The sequence below is a fragment of the Oncorhynchus tshawytscha genome, linkage group LG13 (genome assembly GCF_018296145.1).
Source record: "Oncorhynchus tshawytscha isolate Ot180627B linkage group LG13, Otsh_v2.0, whole genome shotgun sequence".
NCBI classification, from domain to species: domain Eukaryota; kingdom Metazoa; phylum Chordata; class Actinopteri; order Salmoniformes; family Salmonidae; genus Oncorhynchus; species Oncorhynchus tshawytscha.
In genome coordinates, this window is record NC_056441.1 from 43,977,502 (window position 1) to 44,004,459 (window position 26,958).

The window sequence follows — 26,958 nt, forward strand, 5'->3', positions numbered from 1 at the left end:
CATAAAATTAAACTGGCAGTTAATTTTGGATATAAAGGGTTAAAAGCAACTCAACACTCAAATCTCTCCCTGTCTCATCTATTAATCTGAATATCCCTCCTACTCAAATTATTGGCCTGGAACAGAGCAAATCAGACGACATAAACTAGCACCACATGCCAAAGATAATAGAATAGAGAGAAAATATGTTCCAAGGTTGATATACATTTTACCCACTCATATAAAAGTTGTTTTACGTCTCTTACACATTCCCCACTTTCGCACTCTCCCAGGTACACGCCCTTTGACTTGTCAGGGGAAAAAAGTTTAAGAAAAAACGAAATCAAGGAAGAGATTCTGCAGCTCTAGTTTGGCACGTTTTTGGGGGTTTCTCAAACCGAGGACATAGACGGGAAAATAAACACAAAATTGGGCACATTTGAACTGTTTGCTTGCCCTGTAGGAAGTATATGGTGAGTTACATATTTTGTTCATGCTTTATTGAAAAAGTTTTGCACTGTAAATGTGCTTAAACCATAACGCTTATGCCACGTTTTAGATACACCCTTGCAGAAACTGTCTCGTGAAACGTATACGCTCAAAGAGAGAGTGCCAATGACGAAGCTGTTGGAGACTTCAAGAAAGACTTTTTTTTATTTTTAAAGTAGCAAATAACGTTCGATTTTAAAGGGCAAAAAACGATTTAACTATATGTCAGTAGTGTATTATTTATCATAAACGCATAGCCCTTCTTGATCATTATTGATCGGTCATAGCGCGTGCACTCTCAACCCAAAAATAGCCGATAAGTGTGCCTCTTTTGTAAAACGGATCGATCATCTAGCCTACCATGAGCAATATGAGCCTGTTTGGTTTGTACAACTGGCCTAAAATGTATTGACTATTTAAAGAACATATTAAACCTACACTGTAAAGATGTTACCTGTATTTCATATTACAGTACAGTACACCTACTGTAATATGGTATCAAAGCAAGCACTTTAATGACGCACAGTACATGACTGTATTCAACTGTAAAAGTAAATGCTACCGTAATCGGAATGAATTAATGGATTCATTAAATTAGTTGAGGGGAAGGATTTGTATTTCACAATATTTTACTGTAAATTAAAGGTTTAAGACTTGCTGCCACTCCAATCAACCTGGCCTCAGAGCATTTCGTATTGTTCTGTACATAAATGCGAAACACTTCATTTAGTATGACATGTTACGGTGGTATCTATTAATTGTGGATGTACATCACCCATTTTGTATGATTTGTATTATATGTTGCGAATTTGAAAAACCTATCAAATGTTACGAATTTAGCTATGTTGCTAGGTGGCTAACGTTAATTAGCTTTCTAATGTTAGCTAGACTAGGGGTTAGGGTTAAGTTTAGGAGTTAGGTTAAAGGGTTATTAAGGTTAGGTTTAGGGGAAGGGTTAGATAAAAGGGTTAAGATTAGAGTTAGGGGAAGGGTTATCTAACATGCTAAGTAGTTGCAAAGTATCTAAAAAGTAGTAAGTAATTGAAAGTTGCTAAAATGCTAAAGTTGTCTGTGACCTTTGGGTTGCTAGACGTTTGCGTTATACGCCCACTCAACCACCCTTGCGAGTTCGAATCTCATCACAGACAACTTTTTGCATTTTAGCTAAAGTATATAGCCACAACCTAACTTGTTCCTCTCTTAATATTTCATGCCACACAAGCGGTAGTATTGTCATTACTCAGAGCACGTACTGTATCACATTCGCCCATTTGGAAAGGCAACACTCAATCTACTTTGGGCTCTGGAGTGAAACGGAAAACCTCTGGGTGTCTATATTTAATTATTTGCTGAGTTGTTTTTTGGCCTTTGCTCGACATAATAGTTGGTGTGTGTCGGAACTGAGGTGGGGTCAGAGCTGTCCTTGTGACGTTGGCTAAGTAATAGAAGCCCTGTGTTCATTAGTTTGGAGATGAGGTTGACTGTCACTGACCTTGACTGTGAGAAGGCATAGCCAGGTTGCAGCCAGTCCACCAAGTAAATAATACATGTAAGAATAGGACAGAAATGGCAGTGCAAGAATAGTGACTGTGGGTTTTCTTATAAAGAGTTTGAGGATTACCAGGGAATGACGGGTCATTGTGGTTCATGTAGGCCAACATCCACGAAGGTGTGAACTCTGGTGTGCATGGATCCGTTAGGCCTACTTATCAATGTTTCTCCTTGGGCTTCACCTTTTCATTGGGGCCATATTTAGATTTTGCATGTCCATTCATAGTGCAATTAAAAACAATCTAACTACAACTTTTTACATTTCAATAATCAGAAAGAATATATGTTTATCCAAACAGCCTACTCTAATGCCTCAAGTCTATAAAAATCCAGAGTAGCTACTACACTCTCATTGGACTTTACCCTTATCAGTTGCCTCTTTTCAATCACATATATGGTAGGTCTATATATAACCACATAATAACACATGTCTCTTCGGTAATTGGTATCAATCAATGTATGGTGTTAATGTAGATTTAGCAACAGTAAAGACTGTTAGAACCACAGGGTCAGACTTAGTACCGGTTGCGGTTGACAGTATTTCTTGGAGCTTGTCAGAGTGGACAAAGAAAGTGTAGCTTTCAATATGCTGCCCTCACTCTTTCTCAGCATAATTAGGCTAATATCCATGTTTCCTAATTGCCTGTGGATGTGGTGATTGCACTAGGAGAAGTAGGGGTTGGAAGAGAGGGGAGAAGAAGGTGATGAGGGGGTGCTGAAGTGTGACATGTTTCTTTACAATGGCAGATTTATTTACCTTCTCAAAAGCCCCCTCGGATTTCCAAAAACAGATTTAACAAGCGAAAGTCTATTGTAAAAAGCTATAAGGTACACTGTAACAAGAAGCACATGGCTGAGCACTTTAATCACCACTTCATTAAGTCAGGATTCCTATTTTACTCAGCCATGCCTCCTGGCCCGTCCAACATTTCCTCATCTCTCACCCCTTCTAATGCGACTAGCCCCGACGCTTCTCCATCTTATTCCCCAGCCCCGCTACAAAGTTTCTCCCTGCAGGCGGTCACTGAATCCGAGGTGCTAAAGGAGCTCCTTAAACTTGACCCCATTAAAACATCTTGGTCAGATGGCTTAGACCTTTCTTTAAGACATCTAGAAGTGCAAGTGAAATTAAACACCAAATATTCAGTAATATACTGAACTGTAATGTGTAAACACTTAGGATCTAATCTACTTGCACCAATCCCTAGTATTTACAGTAAAAAACATTTAATTCATCCATTCATTCATTCCGATTATGGTAGCATTTACTTTTTTTACAGTATAATACAGTGAATATTACTTTATTGTACTGTGTATCATTACACAGGACTTTCTTTGATACCGTATCTATATTACAGTAGGTGTACTGTAATATGAAATACAGATTTTCACGTGCCACCGAGCTGCCTGTAAACTACTGTCAAATTCACAGTAACCCCTTTACAGTGTATGCTTTTTCTTGGCAGATGTGTGTGTGTACTTTGTGTTCTACATTTAAATAAGTTGACAAACGAGTGAGGTTGGCCAACTTAACATCTCCGTTCACTAGTTTGGTGCAGAGTTGGCCTGTAAATTCCTATCATGTTTAACTGATCTGCACTGACAAAAATTTATTAAATTCCTGCATGGATGTGTCACTCACTGGCATGCATTGTATTTTTTGCTCAGTGTGAGGGCAATCTTACACATACAGCTGTCTATTGTGAGTAATAGGACACATAACACGCATATCTCGTGCAATCAGTCCTACACTCATGGCCTATATTACATGCAGTACCAGGCAAAAGTTTGGAAACACCTACTCATTCCAGGGGTTTTCTTTATTTGGACTATTTTCTACATTGTAGAATAATAGTGAATACATCAAAACTATGAAATTAAACATATGGAATCATATAGTAACCTAAAAAGTGTTAAACAAATCTAAATATATTTTAGATTTTAGATTCTTCAAAATAGCCACCCTTTGCCTTGATGACAGCTTTGCACACTCTTGGCGTTCTCTCAACCAGCTTCATTAGGTAGTCACCTGGAATGTATTTCAATTAACAGGTGTGCTTAATTAAAAGTTCATTTGTGGAATTTCTTTCCTTCTTAATGCATTTGAGCCAATCAGTTGTGTTGTGGCAAGGTAGGGGTGGTATACAGAAGATAACCCTATTTGGTAAAAGACCAAGTCCATATTATGGCAAGAACAGCTCAAAAAAGCTAAGAGCAACGACAGTCCATCATTGCTTTAAGACATGACGGTCAGTCAATCCGGAAAATTTCAAGAACTTTGAAAGTTTCTTCAAGTGCAGTCGCAAAAACCATCAAGCTATATATGATGAAACTGGCTCTCATAAGGACCGCCACAGGAAAGGAAGTCCGAGAGTTACCTCTGCTGCAGAGGATAAGTTCATTAGAGTTAACTGCATCCCCCGATTGCAGCCCAAATAAATGCTTCACAAAGTTCAAGTAACAGACACATCTCAACAACTGTTCAGGCCTTCATGGTCGAATTGCTGCAAAGAAACCACTGCTAAAGGACACCAATAAGAAGTGACTTGCTTGGACCAAGAAACACGAGCAATTTACATTAGACCGGTGGAAATCTGCCCTTTGGTCTGATGAGTCCAAATTTGAAATATTTTCTTCTAACCGCTGTGTCTTTGTGAGACTCAGAGTAGGTGAACTGATGATCGCCGCATGTGTGGTTCCCACCGTGAAGCATGGAGGAGGAGGTGTGATTTCTTTGCTGGTGACACTGTCTGTAATTTATTTTGAATTCGAGGCACACTTAGCCAGCATGGCTACCACAGCATTCTGCAGCAATACGCCATCCCATCTGGTTTGCGCTTATCATTTGTTTTTCAACAGGACAATGACCCAACACACCTCCAGGCTGTGTAAGGGCTACTTGACCAAGAAGGTGAGTGATGTAGTGCTGCATCAGGTGACCAGGCCTCTACAATCACCCGACCTCAACTCAATTGAGATAGTTCGGGATGAGTTGGACTGTAGAGTGAAGGAAAAGCACCCAAAAAGTGCTCAGCATATGTAGGAACTCCTTCAAGACTGTTGGAAAAGCATTCCAGGTGAAGCTGGTTGAGAGAATGCCAAGCGTGTGCAAAGCTGTTGTCAAGGCAAAGGGTGGCCACTTTGAAGAATATTAAATATAAAATATATTTAGATTAGTTAAACACTTTTTTGGTTACTACATGATTCCATATGTGTTATTTAATAGTTTTCATGCCTTCGCTATTATTCTATAATAGTAAAGATAAAGAAAAATCCTTGAATGAGTAGGTGTGTCCAAACTTTTGACTGATACTGTACATACAACCGTATTACTCATATATAAACTCAGGGGCATACAGCACACACAAACACGGATCCACGCACACACACACATACACACACACACTAACATATTCACTATGTAAAATGTCTGTCCCTCACAAAATTTAGAAATGCCTTTTGAAATCACATGAGTGTGTGCTGTGCATAAGGGTGTGAGTAAGGCAACAGAGATAGAGAGAGAGAGATAAAAGAGACAGAGCGAGACAGATAAAGAATGAAAAAGAGAGATAGAGGAAGTGAGAGAGAGACATAAAGAAAGAGAGAGAGATTGCAAGAGAGCTAGAAAAAGGTTGAGAGCAGGCAGGTAATCCCTGAGGTAATCTGAAGCCCTGGCTGTGTGGTGGCTTCAGTAGATCAGATGACCTATCAAAGATCAGAACTTCCATTGTGCATCTCCGCTTGTCTCTCAGTCAGACTCTCTATCACCTTCTTAGTTTATCGCGCATCGCCTGTCTGTCGCCTACCTACCCTATCCTACCAAGAAGTTCCAGACACAACACCTGAAACGACAAGCCTTTATATATCTCAGGGAGATTCACTGTTTATTTTTCCACTGTGGTGCCTATCTTTGTCTCCTTAAATTAGATTGTCACGAAAATAATTACAGTGCATTCAGTAAGTATTTAGTTATTTAGTTACGTTACAGCCTTATTCTAAAATAGAAATAAAAATTTTCCTCATCAATCTGCACACAATGCCCCATAATGGCAAAGCGAAAACAGGTTTTTAGAAATGTTTGCCATGTATTAAAAATAAAAATTTGAAATTGAGATCAGGTGCATCTCGTTTCCATTGATCATCCTTAAGATGTTTCAACTAGAGGTCGACCGATTAATCAGAATGGCCGATTAATTAGGGCCGATTTCAAGTTTTCATAACAAAAAAATGTACACACCTTTAATTAATCTTTTATTTAACTAGGCAAGCCAGTTAAGAACACATTCTTATTTTCAATGACGGCCTAAGAACGGTGGGTTAACTGCCTCGTTCAGGGGCAGAACAACAGATTTTCACCTTTTCACCTTTTCAATCTTGCAACCTGTTAACTAGTCCAACGCTCTAACCACCTGCCTGTCATTGCACTCCACGAGGAGACTGCCTGTTACGCGAATGCAGTAAGCCAAGGTAAGTTGCTAGCTAGCATTAACCTTATTTTATAAAAATCAATCAATCAATCATAATCACTAGTTAACTACACATGGTTGATGATATTACTAGTTTATCTAGCGTGTCCCGCGTTACATATAATCGATGCGGTGCGTATCGTTGCTCCATTGTGTACCTAACCATGAACATCAATGCCTTTCTTAAAATCAATACACAGAAATATATATTTTTAAACCTGCATATTTATCTAAAAGAAATCCAGGTTAGCAGGCAATATTAACCAGGTGAAATTGTGTCACTTCTCTTGCGTTTATTGCACGCAGAGTCAGTGTATATGCAACAGTTTGGGCCGCCTAATTTGCCAGGATTTTACGTAATTATGAAATAACATTGAAGGTTGTGGAATGTAACAGGAATATTTAGACTAATGGATGCCACCCCTTCGATAAAATACGGAACGGTTCCGTATTTCACTGAAAGAATAAACGTCTTGTTTTCGAGATGATAGTTTCCGGATTCGACCATATTAATGATCTAAGGCTTGTATTTCTGTGTGTTATTATGTTATATATATAAATAAAGGTAAAATAAAATAATTAAGTCTATTATTTGATAGAGCAGTCTGACTGAGCAGTGGTAGGCAGCAGCAGGCTCGTAAGCATTCATTCAAACAGCACTTTCGTGCGTTTTGCCAGCAGCTCTTCGTTGTGCGTCAAACATTGCGCTGTTTATGACTTCAAGCCTATCAACTCCCGAGATTAGGTTTGTGTAACCGATGTGAAATGGCTAGCTCGTTAGCGGGGTGCGCGCTAATAGCCTTTCAAACGTCACTTGCTCTGAGACTTGGAGTTGTTATTCCCCTTGCTCTACATGGGTAATGCTGCTTCGAGGGTGGCTGTTGTCGTTGTGTTCCTGGTTCGAGCCCAGGGAGGAGCGAGGATAGGGACGGAAGCTATACTGTTACACTGGCAATACTAAAGTGCCTATAAGAACACATAATAGTCAAAGGTATATGAAATACAAAATGGCATAGAGAGAAATAGTCCTACAATTCCTATAATAACTACAACCTAAAACTTCTTTACCTGGGAATATTGAAGATTCATGTTAAAAGGAACCACCAGCTTTCATATGTTCTCATGTTCTGAGCAAGGAACTTAAACGTTAGCTTTCTTACATGGCACATATTGCACTTTTACTTTCTTCTCCAACACTTTGTTTTTGCATTATTTAACCAAATTGAACATGTTTCATTATTTATTTGAGGCTAAATTGATTTTATTGATTTATTGATATTAAGTTAAAATAAGTGTTCATTCAGTATTGTTGTAATTGTCATTATTACAATAAATGTAAAAAATCGTCCGATTAATCGGTATCGGCTTTTTTTTCGTCCTCCAATAACCGGTATCGGTATCGGCGTTGAAAAATCATAATTGGTCGACCTCTAGTTTCTACAACTTGATTGTTGTTGATTCTAAAACTTGATCTCACCTGTGGTAAATTCAATTGAGTCCACCTGTGGTAAATTCAATTGATTGGACATGATTTGGTCTATATAAGGTCCCACAATTGACAGTACATGTCAGAGCAAAAACCAAACCATGATGTCGAAGGAATTGTCCGTAGAGCTCCGAGACATGATTGTGTCGAGGCACAGATCTGGGGAAGGGTACCAAAAAATGTCTGCAGTGTTGAAGGTCCGCAAGATCACAGTGGCCTCCATCATTCTTAAATGGAAGAAGTTTGGAACCACCAAGCCTCTTCCTAGAGCTGGCCGCCCGGCCAAACTGAGCAATTGCGGGAGAAGGGCCTTGGTCAGGGAGGTGAACAAGAACCCGATGGTCACTCTGACAGAACTCCAGAGTTCCTCTGTGGATATGGGAGAACCTTCCAGAAGGACAACCATCTCTGCAGCACTCCACCAATCAGGCCTTTATGGTAGAGTGGCCAGACGGAAGCCACTCCTCAGTAAAAGGCACATTACAGCCCGCTTGGAGTTTGTCAAAAAGCACCTAAAGGACTCTCAGACCATGAGAAACAAGATTCTCTGGTCTGAAAAAAACAAGATTGAACTCTTTGGCCTGAATGTCAAACGTCACGTCTGGAGGAAACCTGGCATCCCTATGGTGAAGCATGGTGGTGGCAGCATCATGCTGTAGGGTTGTTTTTCAGTGGCAGAGACTGGGAGACTAGTCAGGATCGAAGGAAAGATGAACGGAGTAATGTACAGAGAGATCCTTGATAAAAACCTTCTCCATATTGCTCAGGACCTCGGACTGGGGCGAAGGTTTACCTTCCATCAGGACAACGACCTTAAGCACACAGCCAAGACAATGTGGCTTCGGGAGAAGTCTCTGAATGTCCTTGAGTGGCCCAGCCAGAGCCCGGAATTGAACCCGATCAAACATTTCTGGAGACACCTGAAAATAGCTGTGCCGCAACGCTCCCATCCAACCTGACAGAACTTGAAAGGATCTGGAGAGACGCGGCCGTGTGGTGCCAGAACAATACACCCTCCCTCAACGTGATCAAGATAAAGGAGATGATTGCGGACTACAGGAAAATGAGGACCGTGCATGCCCCCATTCTCATCGACGAGGCTCTGTAGTGGGGCAGGTTGAAAGCTTCAAGTTCCTTAGTGTCCACATCACCAGCAAAAAAACATGTTTCAAACACACCAAGACAGTTGTGAAGAGGGCACAACAAAACCTATTCCCCCTCAGGAGACTGAAAAGATTTGTCATGGGTCATCAGATCCTCAAAAGGACAGCTGCACCATCGAGAGCATCCTGATGGGTTGCATCACTGCCTGGTTAGGCAATTGCTCGGTCTCTGACCGCAAGTACATCACTGGGGCCAAGCTTCCTGCCATCCAGGACCTCTATACCAGGCTGTGTCAGAGGAAGGCCATAAAAATTGTCATAGACTCCAGCCACCCTAGTCGTAGGCTGTTCTCTCTGCTACCGCACGGCAAGTGGTACCGGAGCGCCAAGTCTAGGTCCAAGAGGCTTCTAAAACAGCTTCTACCCCCAAGCCATAAGACTCCTGAACATCTAATCAAATAGCTACCCAGACTATTTGCATTGCCCCCATCTTTTACGCTGCTGCTACTCTCTGTTATTATCTATGCATAGTCACTTTAATAACTCCACCTACATGTACATATTACGACTAACCGGTGCCCCCGCACATTGACTCTGTACCAGTACCCCCTGTATATAGCCTCGCTATTGTTATTTTACTGCTGCTCTTTAATTATTTCTTACATTTATTTCTTACAACTGTTTTGTTGGTTAAGGGCTTGTATAGTAAGCATTTCACTAAGGCATTCAGCACGTGACAAATACAATTCTCTCTCTCTCTCTCAACTACCTTGTCAAAAAAAACTTACCACACCCTACCCTTCTTTCTCTGGGCAGAGAGAGCAGTCATGGAGTCGGCCATTCAGACTATAGTTGGTGTCTTCCTGAAGTCAGCCAAGGGGAAGGAGAGTTTGGGAGGGAATGACTTCCAGAAGCTGGTGAAGAGCCAACTCCACAACATCATGATGGTCAGTTAGACAGCAGCCTCCACACTCACCAGCTATAAATACTACACCTTTCTGAACTCTTTGACTGAGCTATATTTGTTAAGCTTAATATCACTTTATTCGTCAATTGTATGTCTGCTTTATCCTAACCCCTCCGAAATACACACATACAGTGGTGGTCCGAAATTATTGTCACCCTTGATAAAGAGGATAAAATTACTTATATAAAATAAGTAATTCAAATGCTGAGCTATATTCTTTTTTGCTGAGCTATATTATTTATACTAATTCAATTGCTCAGAGAAAGAGATTTTGTTTAACAAGTAATAAAATGTTTTCTCAAAAAGGTAGGGGTCAAAATTATTGACACCTAAAGATTCTTATGAATAAAGTAGTCAAATGTTTAGTATTTGGTCCCTTATTCCAATGACCATATCAAGCTTGTGACTCTTCTTGCAACCAATAAAATGTTATATACACTACCATTCAAAAGTTTGGGGTCACTTAGAAATGTCCTTGTTTTCCATGAAAACATAAATGAAATTAGTTGCAAAATGAATAGGAAATATAGTCAAGACGTTGACAAGGTTATAAATAATGATTTTTAATTTAAATAATAATGGTGTCCTTCAAACTTTGCTTTCGTCAAAGAATCCTCCATTTGCAGCAATACAGCTTTGTAGACCTTTGGCATTCCAGTTTGTTGAGGTAATCTGAAGATATTTCACCCCATGCTTCCTGAAGCACCTTCCACAAGTTGGGTTGGCTTGATGGGCACTTCTTACGTACCATACGGTCAAGCTGCTCCCATAACAGCTCAATAGGATTGAGATCCGGTGACTGTGCTGGGCACTCCATTATAGACAGAATACAGAATGTTGTTAATTGACTTGCCAAGTTAAATAAAGGTTAAAAATAGTTTGGAGCTGTGCTTTGGGTCATTGTCCTGTTGTAGGATGAATTTGGCTCCAATTAAGCGCTGTCCACAGGATATATCATGGTGTTGCAAAATGGAGTGATAGCCTTCCTTCTTCAAGTTCCCAAGTTCACATTGCCTCCACCATGCTTGACAGATGGCGTCAAGCACTCCTCCAGCATCTTTTCTTTTTTTCTGCGTCTTATGAATGTTCTTCTTTGTGATCCGAACACCTCAAACTAAGATTTGTCTGTCCATAACACGTTTTTCCCTATCTTCCTCTGTCTAGTGTCTGTGTTCTTTTGCCCATCTTAATCTTTTATTTTTATTGGCCAGTCTGAGATATGGCTTTTTCTTTGCAACTGTGCCAAGAACAGGTCCTCACTGTTGACGTTGAGACTGGTGTTTTGCGGGTACTATTTAACCTGTTGAATCTAGGGGGCACTATTTTCATTTTTGGAAAAATAACGTTCCCAAAGTAAACAGGCTATTTTGTCAGGACAAGATGCTAGAATAATGCATATTAATTGACAGCTTAGGATAGAAAACACTCTAAAGTTTCCAAAACTGTACAAATATTGTCTGTGAGTATAACAGAACTGATATTGCAGGCGAAAGTCTAGAAAAATCCAATCAGGAAGGGACTCTTATTTAAAAAGCTCTGCGTTCCTATGCGTCCCTATTGAGCAGTGAATGTGATATCAACCAGATTCCTTTTTCTATGGCTTCCCTAATGTTTCTAGTGTCACAATACATAGTTTCAGGCTTTTATTTTGAAAAATTAGCCTGAACGTCAACATTGCATCAGTGGTCAACTGGAGTCTCTCAGTGTTTTGTGCGTAAAAGACAAATGTAGCCATTGTTTCTCTCTTTCCTACTAAGAAGCCACCTGTCCCGGTTGATATATTATCAAATAGATATTTGAAAAACACCTTGAGGATTGATTATAAACAACGTCTGCCATGTTTCTGTCGATATTATGGAGCTAATTTGGAATATTTTTCGGCGTTGTTGTGACCGAATTCTCAGCGAAACGTGAAGAACTAACGGAGTTATTTTGGCTACAAAAATAATATTTTTAGAAAAAAGGAACATTTGCTATCTAACTGGGAGTCTTGTGAGTGAAAACATCCAAAGCTCATCAAAGGTAAACTATTTAATTTGATTGCTTTTCTGATTTTCGTGATTATGCCTGCTGCTAGCTAGGCATAATGCTATACTAGGCTATCGATAAACTTACACAAATGCTTGTCTTGCTTTGGCTGTAAAGCATATTTTCAAAATCTGAGATGACAGGGTGATTAACAAAAGGCTAAGCTGTGTTTCAATATATTTCACTTGTGATTTCATGAATATGAATATTTTCTAGTAATATTTATGTCCGTTGCGTTATGCTAATTAGTGTCAGTTGATGACAACACTCCCGGATCCGGGATGGGTAGTTACAATTAATAAAGCTGCCAGTTGAGGACTTGTGAGGCGTCTGTTTCTCAAACCAGACACTCTAATGTACTTGTCTTCTTGCTCATTTGTGCACCGGGGCCTCCCACACCTCTTTCTATTCTGGTTAGCGCCAGTTTGCGCTGTTCTGTGAAGGGAGTAGTACACAGCGTTGTACGAGATCTTCAGTTTCATGGCAATTTCTCGCATGGAATAGACTTCATTTCTCAGAACAAGAATAGACTGACGAGTTTCAGAAGAAGGATTTTTGTTTCTGGCCATTTTGAGCCTGTAATCGAACCCACAAATGCTGATGCTCCTGATACTCAACTAGTCTAAAGAAGGCCAGTTTTATTGCTTCTTTAAAGAGGACTACAGTTTTCAGCTGTGCTATCATAATTGTAAAAGCGTTTTCTAATGAACAATTAGCCTTTTAAAATTATAATCTTGGATTAGCTAACAAAACGTGCCATTGAAACATAGGAGTGATGGTTGCTAATAATGGGCCTCTGTACGCCTATGTAAATATTCCATTAAAAAATCTGCAATTTCCAGCTACAATAGTCATTTACAACATTTACAATCTCTACATTGTATTTCTGATCAATTTGATGTTATTTTAATGGACAAAACATGTGCTTTTCTTTCTTTTTTTCTTTATTCAAAAATAAGGACATTTCTAAGTGACATCAAACTTTTGAACAGTAGTGTGTGTGTATATATATATATATATATATATATATATATTTAGTTGAAGTCGTAAGTTTACATACACTTAGGTTGCTGTCATTAAACCTAGTTTTTCAACCACTCCAAAAATTTATTGTTAGCACATAATTTTTCCAACAATTATTTACAGACAGATTATCTCACTTACAATTCACTGTATCACATTTTCACTGGGTCAGAAGTTTACATACACTAAAGTAACTGTGTCTTTAAACAGCTTGGAAAATTCCAGAAAATGATGTCATTGCTTTAGAAGCTTCTGATAGACCAATTGACATCATTTGAGTCAATTGGAGGTGTACCTGTGGATGTATTTCAAGGTCAACCTTCAAACTCAGTGCCTCTTTGCTTGACATCATGGGAAAATCAAAAGAAATCAGTCAAGACCTCCACAAGTCTGGTTCATCCTTGGGAACAATTTCTAGATGCCGGAAGGTACCGAATTTTACTAGGTTAAATGTCAGGAATTGTGAGTTAGGATCACCACTTTATTTTATGAATGTGAAATGTCAGAATAATAGTAGAGAGAATGATTCATTTAAGCTTTTATTTCTTTCATCACATTGCGGGTGGGTTAGAGGTTTACATGCAAAGTTTACTCAATTAGTATTTGGTAGCATTGCCTTTAAATCGTTTAACTTGGGTCAAACATTTCGGGTAGACTTCCACAAGCTTCCCACAATAAGTTTGGTTAATTTTGGCCCATTCCTCCTGACAGAGCTGGTGTAATTGAGTCAGGTTTGTAGGCCTCCTTGCTCGCACACGCTTTTTCAGTTCTGCCCACAAATTTTCTATAGAATTGAGGTCAGGGCATTGTTATGGCCACTCCAATACCTTGACTTTGTTGTCCTTAAGCCATTTTGCTTTGGAAGTATGCGTGGGGTCATTGTCCATTTGGAAGACCGATTTGCGACCAAGCTTTAACCTCCTGACTGTTGCCTTGATATGTTGCTTCAATATATGCACATAATTTTCCTGCCTCATGATGCCATCTATTTTGTGAAATGCACCAGTCCCTCCTGCAGCAAAGCACCCCCACAACATGATGTACCCGCACTGGAATTGTGATACAGTGAAATAATCCGCCTGTAAACAATTGTTGGAAAAATGACTTGTGTCATGCACAAGGTAGATATCCTAACCGACTTGCCAAAACTATAGTTTGTTAACAAGAAATTTGTGGAGTGGTTGAACAACGAGTTTTAATGACTCCAACCTAAGTGTATGTAAACTTCCGACTTCAACTGTACATATAAGTAAGGAATGGATTAAGAATATATATACATATATGTTAGAGCAGCATTGGACTAAGATACAGTGGCATAGTATAGAGTACAGTATATACATATGAAATGGGTGATGCAATTTTTACACACAATTAAAGTGACTAAGATACCATAGAATAGTATTTAGCACAGTTCAATTTATACATATGAGATCAGTAATGCAAGATACGGAGACATTATTAAAGTGGCTAGTGTTTCATTTCCTTAAAGTGGCCAGTGATTCCTAATCTATGTCTGTAGGCAGCAGCCTCTGATGTGCTGGAGATGGTTGTTTAACAGTCAGAGGTGTAGTATAGAATACAATACAGTATATACATTTGAAATGGGTGATGCAATATGTAAACACAATTTAAAAGTGACTAAGATACCGTAGAATAGTGTGCATTTTATACATATGAGACTGAAACCTTTTTAAAGTGGCTAGTGATCCATTTCTAAAAGTGGCCAGTGATTCCTAATCTATGTCTATAGGCAGCTGCCTCTGATGTGCTGGAGATGGCTGTTTAGCAGTCTGATGACCTTGAGACTAACATATAAAATAGGGTGGGTTGCACCTAAAATGAATCAATTCTTAAACTGGGTTGAATCAAGGTATGTCTATTAATCATGCTGCACAAAACAATACTGCACCTTGTGATGTAAGGGGTCAGTTACTACTGAGGTCACCTCTGCTGGCGTCGCCTCTGAGTCATGTCTGCCCGTCTCTGTATCTACTCTGCACCCAGGACACGGACAGCTCCGAGGCTGTGAAGAAAATGCGACAGGGCCTGGACTCCAACCAGGACGGTAAAGTCAACTTCGAGGAGTACATGGACCTGGTGGGCTACCTGGCAACCTCCCTGAGTGTGCAATGTACTGCCGCCGTGGAGACGCCAGCCGAGAGCGCTGCCACCGCACCGGAGATCGGGAGTACGCCAGCAGACGTAGAGGAAGAGAAGACAGAAGCGGAGGCACAGCCAGAGGCAGCCACAGCTGTAGAGGAAGAGAAGGTTGAAGTGGTAGAAAAGGTGGAAGAGGCGGAAAATGTGGAGGAGCCAGCAGAAGCCGGGGAGAAGATAGAGGAGGCGTCATAGGAGTTTTACTACCGGTCCTGTCCGGACATTACAATTACACCAACACCAAACTGATATACACCACACTACCCTAATACACACTACAGTACACTATTACAACCCACCCTTGAAACAGGTGTGCTGCAATAATACCACAACATTACAGTATATGTTGGAACCCCACAATAACACATTTATTTTCATACACACATAAATACACCCAGTATTTGGTCCTAAAATACACTAGTACACACTGCAACATACTATAAACCTCAATCCATACTTTCTTGATATACAGTATACTTAGTATTACTAACATACATTACACTATAATTACTTACATTACAGCAGTACATGCCATTATATGTTGATATACTTCCCACTATATAGCACACTATAGCTCATTATATGGATATTTAATACCTTCTGCCATTGATTGACATGTGACATTTTGACACACCCTCTGAAATGTTGGCACATTTCCACACATGGAGAACTCAATTACCTTGACATACACTGACACACATGCCACTATGTGTGTCATTGTATGATGCAATACTAAATTTATATTTGCATTCCTTCGCTCTCCCTTTGCATATCTACAATGACATAATGCAAAACTATACTACAGTACATTCAACAATGTACAGTCAAGTCAGGCCATCTCAACTCGTTCTTCTGAGAAGGATGCTTGGCTTAATGGCTTTGCATGATGCAAGTAAGCACAGATGCATGGATGCATGCCATATTCTACACAGCAAATTATCTAGTGTTAAATCAACACTGACAGTGTTACATTTAACCCTGGTCCATTGTCTATAAGGTCCACACTTGTCAGTGTTGAATTAACACACTGCTTAGTGTAAAGCCTTATTTGCATATTTCCCAGAGTGCCTTGCCTTTCAAGTGATTTGCAGAGTTACCACCCATGACTGTATTTGTTCCTGACAGAAACATGGTTGTTTGCATTCATCATTTTAAGTCCTGTGGCCTTCAAGTCCTAAGTGAATATGTTCTTATTAAAATGTAATTATTTAACACAATACAACATGTATTTCACAAGGCCTTAGTTTTACCCTAATATAGTAACCTGAAACTCATGGTTTACAGACCACATCAGGCCTGCAAGCAACATTATACTTGCTTGGGGATATCAAACATTCGGGATTTTTAATCAACCACAACTTTAATTCAGATTGACTGCAGGGTTGAGAAGATTAAGATATGAGACTACCATCTTTTTTTATTCCTTTTTCTCCCCAATTTCGTGGTATCCAATTGGTAGTTACAATCTTGTCCCATCGCTGTAACTCCCGTACGGACTTGGGAGAGGCGAAGGTCGAGAGCCATGTGTCCTCCAAAACACAACCCAGCCAAGCCGCACTGCTTCTTGACACAATGCCCGCTCAACCCAGAAGCCAGCCACACCAATGTGTCAGAGGAAATGCCGTACACCTCGCAACCGTGTCAGTGTACACTGCGCCCAGCCCACCACAGGAGTCGCTAGTGCACAATGGGACAAATGGGACAAACGGCCAATTGTGCACCACCCCATGGGTCTCCCGGTCACAGCCAGAGCCTGGTCTCGAACCAGGATCTCTAGTGGCAGTGCCTTAGACCACTGTGCCACTCGGGAGGCCCTACCTAAACCATCTTAACTGGAACAACTATTTAAGTAACAGATGCGAGAGTCCGAAGTAACAGATTGGATTACATGCAAAAAACATATACAGTACCAGTCAAAAGTTTGAACACACCTACTCATTCAAGGGTTTTTCTTGATTTGTACTATTTTCTACATTGTTGAATAATATTGAATACATCAAAACTATGAAATAACACATATGGAATCATGTAGTAACCAAAAAAAGTGTTAAACAAATCAAAATGTATGTTATATTTTAGATTCTTCAAAGTAGCCACCCTTGTTCTTGATGACAGTTTTAGACACTCTTGACATTCTCTCAACCAGCTTCATGAGGTAGTCACCTGGAATGCTTTCCCAACAGTTTTGAAGGAGTCCCAACATAAGCTGAACACTTGTTGGCTGCTTCTCCTTCACTCTGCGGTCCAACTCATCCCAAACCATCTCAATTGGGTTGATGTCAGGGGATTGTGGAGGCCAGGTCATCTGATGCAGCACTGCATCACTCTTCTTCTTGGTATATAGCCCTTACACAGCCTGTTGAAAAACAAATGATAGTCCCACTAAGCACATACTAGATGGGATGCCGTATCGTTGCAGAATCCTGTGGTAGCCATGCTGGTTCAGTGTGCCTTGAATTCTAAATAAATCACTGGCAGTGTCACCAGAAAAGCACCATCACACCTCCTCCATGCTTCACGGTAGGAACTACACATACAGAGATCATCAATTCACCTACTCTGCATCTTACAAAGACACGGTGGTTGGAACCAAAAATCTCAAATTTTGACTAATTCGACCAAAGGACAGATTTCCACAGATCTAATGTCCATTGCTCATGTTTCTTGGCCCAAGCAAGTCTCTTTTTATTATTGGTGTCCTTTAGTACTGGTTTCTTTGCAGCAATTTGGCCATGAAGGCCTGATTCACAGTCTCCTCTGAACAGTTTATTTTGAGACGTGTCTGTTACCTGTGAAGCATTTATTTGAGCTGCAATCTGAGGTGCAGTTAACTCTAATGCACTTATCCTCTGCAGCAGAGGTAACTCTGGGTCTTCCTTTCCTGTGGTAGTCCTCATGAGAGCCAGTTTCATCATAGCGCTTGATGGTTTTGCGATTGCACTTGAATAAACTCAAAGTTTTTGACATTTTCTGGATTGACTGACCTTCATGTCTTAAAGTAATGATGGACTGATTTCTCTTTGCTTATTTCTGCTGTTTTTTCCATTATATAGATTGGTCTTTTACCAAATAGGGCTATCTTCTGTTTACCACCCCTACCTTGTCACAACACAAATTATTGGCTCAAACGTATTAAGAAAGAAAGAAATTCCACATATCGACTTTTAACAAGGCACACCTGTTAATTGAAATGCATTCCAAGTGACTACCTCATGAAGCTGGCTGAGAGAATACCAAGACTGTGCAAAGCTGTCATCAAGGTAAAGGGTTGCTACTTTGAAGAATCTCACATATAAAATATATTTCGATTTGTTTAAACTTTTTTGTTTACTACGTGATTCCATATGTGTTATTTCAAATTAAAAATAGTAAAAATCTAGAAAAACCCTTGAATGAGTAGGTGTTTCCAAACTTTTTACTGGTACTGTTTATTGAAACAATTCTAAAACTCTACCTGCAATAGAGCATGCTGGAAAATATGATAATGATGTGCTTGGTTTCAGTTTAACACTGTTTATTAAAACCAACACTGGGATTCTTGTACACTAATGAGTGTTGCTGTAAAACTTAGAGTGAATTTGTAAGTTCTCTCTCTCTCTCTCTCTCTTTGTTCTCTTCCATTTGCAACTCTGTCATTGAAATGAAGCTCTGGCATGTCTTGACAATAAACGAATTGTGTTGCTGGGGTTCTTACTAAGTTCAGACTAGTCTTTCTCTCTTTCTTTGTCTTTGCTTTGTCTATCTCATTTTCTGGAAGATCCAAGCAGGGCAGCATCTAGAGTTTATGGACTCCTCTCCGCTACTAGCTAGCCAATAGCCATGGATTTGGAGCTGGAAGATCAGGTGTGGTGTGTCCTAATAATGGCCTTCTAGTAAATAATTAAGGGGCCCAGGATGGAATTAACACCAGGGGACCCTTGTGGCCCCAAGGGAGCCCGAAATAGCCCTCAAGCAGCAAGCCACTGACCCTGGAAGGCCCCTAGGGGCCCTTGAGATTGTGCCCAAGCCGTTTCTCCATGCAACCCAATCCACCGGAACCAGAACCAGGAAGAAAGGAAGGAAAAAACACGCCCAAACGTTAAGAAAAGGGGCTCTTATAGCCTATTGGAGATATCACACCTGACAACAGAAACTTGACCCTTGATTAGGTATTGTGCAGGTATTTTTTTTCTACACTCTTAGAATTTATTTAGCTATCTATAACCTAAAAGGGTTCTTCGGTTGTCCCTATTGATGGTTGTCCATGTAGAACCCTTTCCACAGAGGGCCAAAAGGGTTCGACCTGGAACCAATAAGGATACTACTATGGGGGCAGCTGAAGTACCCTTTTGGAATCTTTTTTTGTTGTTTTTGTTTTCTTCCTGGTTCTGCTACCATCAGGTTTGCTGTGTTACCTGGTCACGCCCCTGTTCTCTGTGTTGAGAAACTCTGTTTGACCTGCAACTATTTTCCCAGTGCTTAAAACCATTGACTTAGCCATGGCTTAATACTGTTGCCTTAACCATAGTGGCCACATCCTTGGACAAAAACCAACACAAGAGTTACTTGATTACTGATAGCTACCTGTGACTCATCTGAAGATCCTGAGTTCCAATGAAACTGTCAGACCTGGGTTCAAATACTATTTGAAATCTTTTAAATACTTTCAGTGTTTGCTCTGGCCTGCATGGGGTGCCAGATGGGCAGGTTTTGCAGTTTTTTGACTATTCTATTGGTCCATTAAGCAAGGAAATCTTGGCCAAATGATTTCAAATAGTATTTGAACCCAGGTCTGTAAACTGCTTTACCCCTTAGCCCAGTAGTGTTACACAGCATGTGACTATTGTTTGCTATATATTATTTTGTTAATATTACTACCTTTTATTGATTAAACAGCTACTATTATTTGATAATTTAACTATTATTACTCCAGCCATTCTAATGGCTTGAATTGTATAACTTGCATGTAATATGGTACAATTGTATTATGTATGTTTGGATTTGGACCACTAACACATTTTGGAAGCCTTAAAATAACTGTCCAGTGAAAATCTCCCTTTTAAAAACTCATACCCAAATCACCCTGGGGCGGCAGGGAAGCCTAGTGGTTTATAGCGGTGGACTAGCAACCGGAAGGTTGCAAGTTCAAATTGCTGAGCTGACAAGGTACAAATCTGTCATTCTGCCCCTGAACAGGCAGAATGACAGATTAACCCACTGTTCCTAGGCTGTCATTGAAAATAAGATTTTGTTCTTAACAGACTTGCCTAGTTAAATAAAGGTAAAAAAAAAAAAATGTTGTTGACTCATCCTATTCTTGTTTTGTGGCCAAAGCATGAATTAGTATTTGTGGCCAAAGCATATATTTCCTCATTTAACATGAGTCACATTGGCTCAATGGCTGAGCTGGTCAATTAGCTTCAGCAGACTGACTAAACTAACCAGAAGGGAGTGGTATAGAAAGCTGTTTTTGCATGACTTTTTATGATATTTGTAACGATCAGTAATATGCCCACACCACTCAAACACAGAGAAGCCGCTTTTTAATGTACTTTGTTACCATTTCTGGGAAAGAATACTATTACACTGATATTGTAATAAATTATAGGTCATATTTCAGAGAAATCTGGAAACCCTGAACACTTACTTTAAGGGAACACGGGGGTTGTACTGTACAGCCCAACACACAGGTTATTTACACACTAGCAATTATTTGTCAAGATGTACACAGACCATTTCTTAATTGTAGTTTAATGATTTGTAAATTGTCGCATCATTAATAATACAACCATCAGAAAAAGCTCATGTTGCATCATTACGTGCAACCACATAGCACCACCGACCAGGACATGGAGCTATACAGTGCCTTCAGAAACTTATTTCACATTTTGTTGTGTTACACGTATTAAACGTATTAAAAATGAAATACAGAAATCTCATTTATATAAGTATTCACACCCCTTAGTCAATACATGTTAGAATCACCTTTGGCAGCGATTACAGCTGTGAGTCTTTCTGGGTAAGTCTCCTTTGCCCACCTGGATTAATTCATGAATAAAAATGTGTCAAAACATAATTCCACTTTAACATTATGTGGTATTGTGTGTTTGCCAGTGACGCAAAATATACATTTAATCCATTTTAAATTCAGGCTGTAGCACAACAAAATGTGGAAAACGTCAAGTGGTGTGTCTACTTTCTGAAGTCACTGTATAAAAACATACTTGGTTTATTATGACAAGTTGAGCTTCAAACCTTCAGTGAAATAGAGATTATGTAAAAATCTACTAGTGATAATCACCTGTAATGAGGTCAAAATGTCACACTTTGACACATGTAAATTGTCTTCCCTTTACTTATCCATGCATTTTACTACACTCTTGCGCTCTGCTCGTACTATGCTGCATTGCTTCCATGATTCATTTAGACTTAGAAAAGCAAAGGTTCATCTGTCATTCTTTACTCATCAGAACATGCTTTTTTTTAAAACTAAACCTAGTTAAAGAGCATATTCTGTACTGTAATATTCTAAAACAATGTATTTTACAGTGACACACAACGACATTACTTTACGTTTGTCTGTCTCGACTATGTAAAAAAACAATGGAGGCTGCTGAGGGGAGGAAGGCTCATAATAATGTCTGGAATAGAGCGATTGGAAACCATGTATTTGATGTATATGACACCATTCCACTTATTCGGCTCCAGCCATTACCATGAGCCTGTTCTCCACAATTAAGGTGCCATCAACCTGTGGTGAAAAACCATGCCACTCACTAGCACCCTCTGCAATTAGCATCATGCTAACATCTCCTGGTAGTGCTGCAGTGTGTGCATAGACATAGCCGCAGGAATTAGGGGTGCTGAGGGTGCTGCAACATCCCCAGAAAAATCTGAATTGAAAAATATATAATATAATAATTGTATTTATTTATTTTTTAACAAAAATAGTGCACTGGGCCTTTACTGGTATTAGTGGACCAATATATACCTGTGTAGTGCAGGCAACAACAAAAAAATCAGCATCTCTGCTTTGACAAAAAAGGTTTAATTAAGAACAGTATCTTGCAGGATTCAATAGTTGGAATTGTAAGAGTTGTTGCCCTGTCCCTTCTTCTGCGATTATCATTTAATGGAATCTAGAAAGAACAAAACCCTGTCCTCAAACATTTGCATCAAAAGGTGCAAAGTTATGGGTAAAGACACAACGCATCCTCATCAAATTAAATGTTTTTCTTGAAATAACACTTTTTAATCCGTGTTAATTTACCATCCTTACAAACCACTTAATGTAAATGTAGATGACTGCATTGTACATAGGCTGGTCATCTAGGTTTGTACCTGTAGACTTTCCATCACCATGAAGATAAACAATGTACAATACAGTAATTGAGTAGATTGAGTCATCAAGTGGATTGTGAGGATGTAATTTTATCATGTGGCAGAGCATGGCCCAGTTGGTAGAGCATGGCCCTTGCAATGCTAGGGTTGTGGGTTTGTTTTCCATGGTGGACAGGTACGATAAAGTTAGAAAATGTATGCACTCACTATTGTAAATTGCTCTGGATAAGAGCGTCTACTAAAAGGGAAGAGGAATAAATAGACCATTTCAGTTTTCACATAGAAATAAGTTGCATTTGTATTTCAAGAAACTGGAAAACATATATTAAGCAAGTTGCAAATGCTGGTACAATCAAATACATTTAGTTTCATTTTTTTCACAAAAGTAACTGGGCCTTTACTAGTCCTGTACTAGTGGACCAATAGCCTATAGACTTGTTCAGCGCAGACACATTTTTTTTTTCTTGTAATAATTTGCTGCCCCACCCCCCCACCCCCAAACTACTTCACACGGCTATATGCATAGGTTTCATCTACTAGCACTTTGTACTGTATTCATGAGCTAGCTGTGTTGGGTTGGGGTCTATTCCAACAAAATGATAACCAAAAGTAAACAGCAATTTTGTCAATTGGCTAAATAAAAAATCAAATTGACCACAAATCTGATATGTACAGGATACACAGATAAACATGATCTTTTCTGTTTCCAGGAGATGGTCTCTTTTCCAGTCGTATACTATATTACATAGATAGAAGTAGAGTGTTTACAGGTCGATCATCCCACCACAACACAATTAGCTTTTGCACACAAGTTCTCCACAGAGCCACTGCCATGCTCAACAAAAGCCATAGTAATGAACCAATATTACACCTTCACCCGCAATGCTGTATCATTTTCACTAAGCTACGCTAATAGTATTTATGTAACCACTGTGTAAAGACCCATAATAAAATAAAATACATTGATGCTAACACACAAGCCTGTTGTCTAATCTGTCCTGATGATAATGTTGTGTGCTGAGGTTAAGCACCCTATCTGCATGTGTGAGCACCTGAGAAGAGAGGGAGGGAAGGGAGTGGGGAGAGGAAATAGATGCAGGGATGGTGGTGCATACGTGGGAGAGGGGAGGAGGAGGGGACAGGTGATATTTAAGCCGCTGTCCGACTCTCTCCTCATCCGTCTTTCCTTGTCTCTCTCTCTCTCTCCCTCTTCACCAAAGACAAAGGAGGCCCTCCATCAGCACTCCATCAGGTAAAATGGATAGATTAGAGGACTGTTGTGCCCTTCTCCATTCTCCTTCTCTGTAACTGATAAATGTTTTCTGGGATCAGTTTAACAATGTTTTTATATGTGCTTTGTGAATAGTGGAACACTGGTATTTTTCACGGTAAGATACCCAGGGCTGAGGGGCACCTTGGTATCCAGAGCAATAAGACTTATGGGGCAATAAGTTGAGCTCATCACCTCATACTACAATTGGTTTGCCTGTTGTAAAGGAGGTTTAAAAAGTTTAGTTGGTTCTAACTTTTTATATCTGAAATATCTTAATTTTAAGATAAAATAGTCAACTGTCTATACAGGAAATTGTTAAAAGGGTGAAAATAAATGTACTTTAAGAGGAATCTGTTGGAGAAGCATTTTTCTGCAATAATTCCAGAGCTCAGTAATATTTTACTGTCTACAGTTGGGTCGCCATGGTTTCCCATTGTCTTCTGTCCGTCAATGGGGCAGCTGACCCCTATAGACTTTCCAGTCAGCTGTGGTGTCTCTTCTCTACTGACCTATTTTCTTCTCTTCTGTCCTCTTCACTGACCTTACCTCTCTTTCTTTACTACGCAAATGAGTGATTTTATAGCCAGACTCTTCTATGCTGCAGTTATTTGATTAAAATTAGAATTCCTCAGTAGAGGATCTCCAATTCAAATTATATTGAGCACTCCTGTATTATTGTTCGCTCAGTGAACATCTGCAAAGCAATATTTTTCATTTTTCAGAATAGATAGAGCCTGTCCTGAGCTCCTGATTTTGATTGCCAGGTGGTTTATTTGCATTATACTTGCGGTTCCCTTCTGTCATTGTTACATGATCGATATGATTGTGAAACCCTGAGACCTCTATCTCAAGTTACCTCAATGACGTTACATTTACTTAGCAAGCAGCTTACAAGTCTGTCAACTGAGAAATGTTTTTTTCAAATGGACCCTCTCACAATGTTCGAATTTGAAAATGATGTACAGCATAATGTTGTAAAAAGTGACGGAATTCTTGGTGTGTTCACGCTAACCATGTTGAAGGCTTTTCACCCTAACTATTGTGTGAGTCAGTGTCATTGACAAATCTGTGTCTGTGTGTGCACAGTCTTTCCAACGAAATCAACTCAAGAAGATTCCAAGATGCCGGACACAATGTGTGTAAGACTGTTGCTTTTCAAAAGCCGTCTCTTCGTCTCATATCCCTCACATCTTTCACATGTCAACCAATTAAGGTTACAAAACACTGTCCAATAGCCACTGTATGTTGAGAAGGAATAGCTCATGTGTGGCCTGTAATTTAAACTTTGCATATGGTAACCTAGGCATATAATTGGGACACCTCTAGTTTGCTGATATTCTTCTGTCCGGTGTGTGTCTCGGTGGAGGCTTCACACCCATGTTCGTCATGTGACCGCACATGCGGCTGGGATGGAGCGTGCAATCTGTCATAGTGTCTGACCTATGCCCTCTGCCCTTCCCTCCAGTATGTCCAAGGAACCCTCTTCCAACCTGGAGAATGCCATGCAGATGCTGATCAAAACCTTCCACAAGTACTCAGGGAAGGAGGGTGACAAGTATACTCTGAGCCGGGGAGAGCTGAGAGAGCTGTTAACAGAGGAGCTGGGGAGTTACCTAGGGGTAAGAGGAGTGTACACCACGAGAGACTGGCGCACACACACACAATCTTTAACCTCCTGTCCCCTCCTCCCCTCTCCCTCTTCTAATCCAGAATGCCCGGGATGGAGAAGGGGTTGAGAAGGTGATGAACGACCTGGACGCCAACAGCGACGGTGAGGTGGACTTCACAGAGTTCATCATCCTGATGGGAGCCCTGACAGTGGCTTGCAACGACTTCTTCATGGAATACAAGCCCGAGAAACTTGTCCACACACCCTTTGAGAAAAAGGAGGCAACATCGGAGAAGAAAGAGTGAAGGAAAAAAGGGAGGAGTGGGGAGGGACTGGGAGGAGGGAAGGGGGAGAAGGATGGAAAGGGGCAATGAACTGTGGAGCAACAGTAAAAGGGTACAATTAATGGTTGTATGGTCATGTTATGCAAATTTCTAAACCGTGCAAATGAACTGTGTGAAAAGAGGCTGAGGGAACTTCACTTCACTAAGTAAGGTTTCGCTGATGGAAGAACAGTGTGTTCCATCTGCAACTATCCAAATACTTTTCATACCATAGTTAAGTCACAGATCCGGAGTCAGTTACTCTGTGTCCTCAAATGCATGAGTGGCACTGTATACAGTAGGGGTCAGCAACAGGCGTCCTGTGGCATGCGAGTGATTTTCTTTGCCACCCCCTAAACCTTTTGGTGAAAAATATTTTCTGGTGATTTTACTTTTTTACTGTAAAATCACCAGGAATTCAGCAAAAATGTGTTTCATTTAGGAAATCTGTTCAAGTATTCACACAAAGTTTTTTTTTTAAATATGTGATCGTGTCTCAATGTAATCAATGTATGAAATTATTCAAATACAATCTCTTTTTGGGCTTAGTTGTGGTACATTTGCAGTGTACAGATTATTTTAATTATGTTCCAGCCCTCTGACCATCCTCTCCAACTCTCCGGCTGACTCTAGTTGCCTACCCCTGGTATACAGGGTAGTATGTGTGAGATCAGTTGTGTTCTCTATTCAGTCTCAAATTCCAAATCAACTGTTTAAATGATTTGGATGCATATTCAGGATGGATTTAATTGAAAATATGAATTTTTTCAGTGGATGTTATTGTAACACACCACCACCAATGGAGTCAGATCGGGGCCTAAAGCACAACAGGGTGATACTGTCATGAATATAAAGATGATATCATAAATAATAAATATCTTAAATATTTAGAATAGGTTATGTACTCAGAGTTGAACATTTTAATATAATTTACATTTCTTTGCACATATTTTGTAATCTGTTTTTGGTAATTACCAATGTGTTCTTCCAAACATTAAACATGACATTTAATCAGCTATGAATATTGCTTGGTCTTTTGTGTCAAAAACTGTGATCCTTCCTAGCACGATAGTGATACACACCAATTAAGTGTGAAATGGTTGATGGATTTGGGTTAACTACAAATCAGATGTAAGCCTTCACCATCCCAGAGCTGCAGAGTGCAAACAGACAGCATCGAATAC

At 39.8% G+C, this 26,958-nt stretch overlaps 1 protein-coding gene across 6 annotated transcripts; it reads left to right on the plus strand.

Moving 5' to 3' along the window:
• The first annotated feature begins 186 nt into the window (after positions 1-186).
• On the plus strand, positions 187-26,790 carry LOC112266625 (protein S100-A1). 6 transcript variants are annotated; one of them, XM_024444276.2, is made up of 5 exons: positions 187-452; positions 9,891-10,021; positions 23,790-23,821; positions 25,308-25,461; positions 25,553-26,790. In XM_024444276.2, exons 2-5 carry the CDS (start codon positions 9,902-9,904, stop codon positions 25,754-25,756), a joined length of 510 nt encoding a protein of 169 aa, XP_024300044.1. In that variant the 5' UTR covers positions 187-452; positions 9,891-9,901; the 3' UTR covers positions 25,757-26,790. The 6 variants fall into 6 exon arrangements, with proteins under 6 accessions (XP_024300044.1, XP_024300045.1, XP_024300048.1 ...); XM_024444280.2 differs by lacking the exon at positions 187-452 and adding an exon at positions 24,929-24,977 and having other exon boundaries at positions 9,928-10,021; XM_024444281.2 differs by lacking the exons at positions 187-452; positions 9,891-10,021 and adding an exon at positions 24,929-24,977 and having other exon boundaries at positions 23,693-23,821.
• Positions 26,791-26,958: the final 168 nt, after the last annotated feature.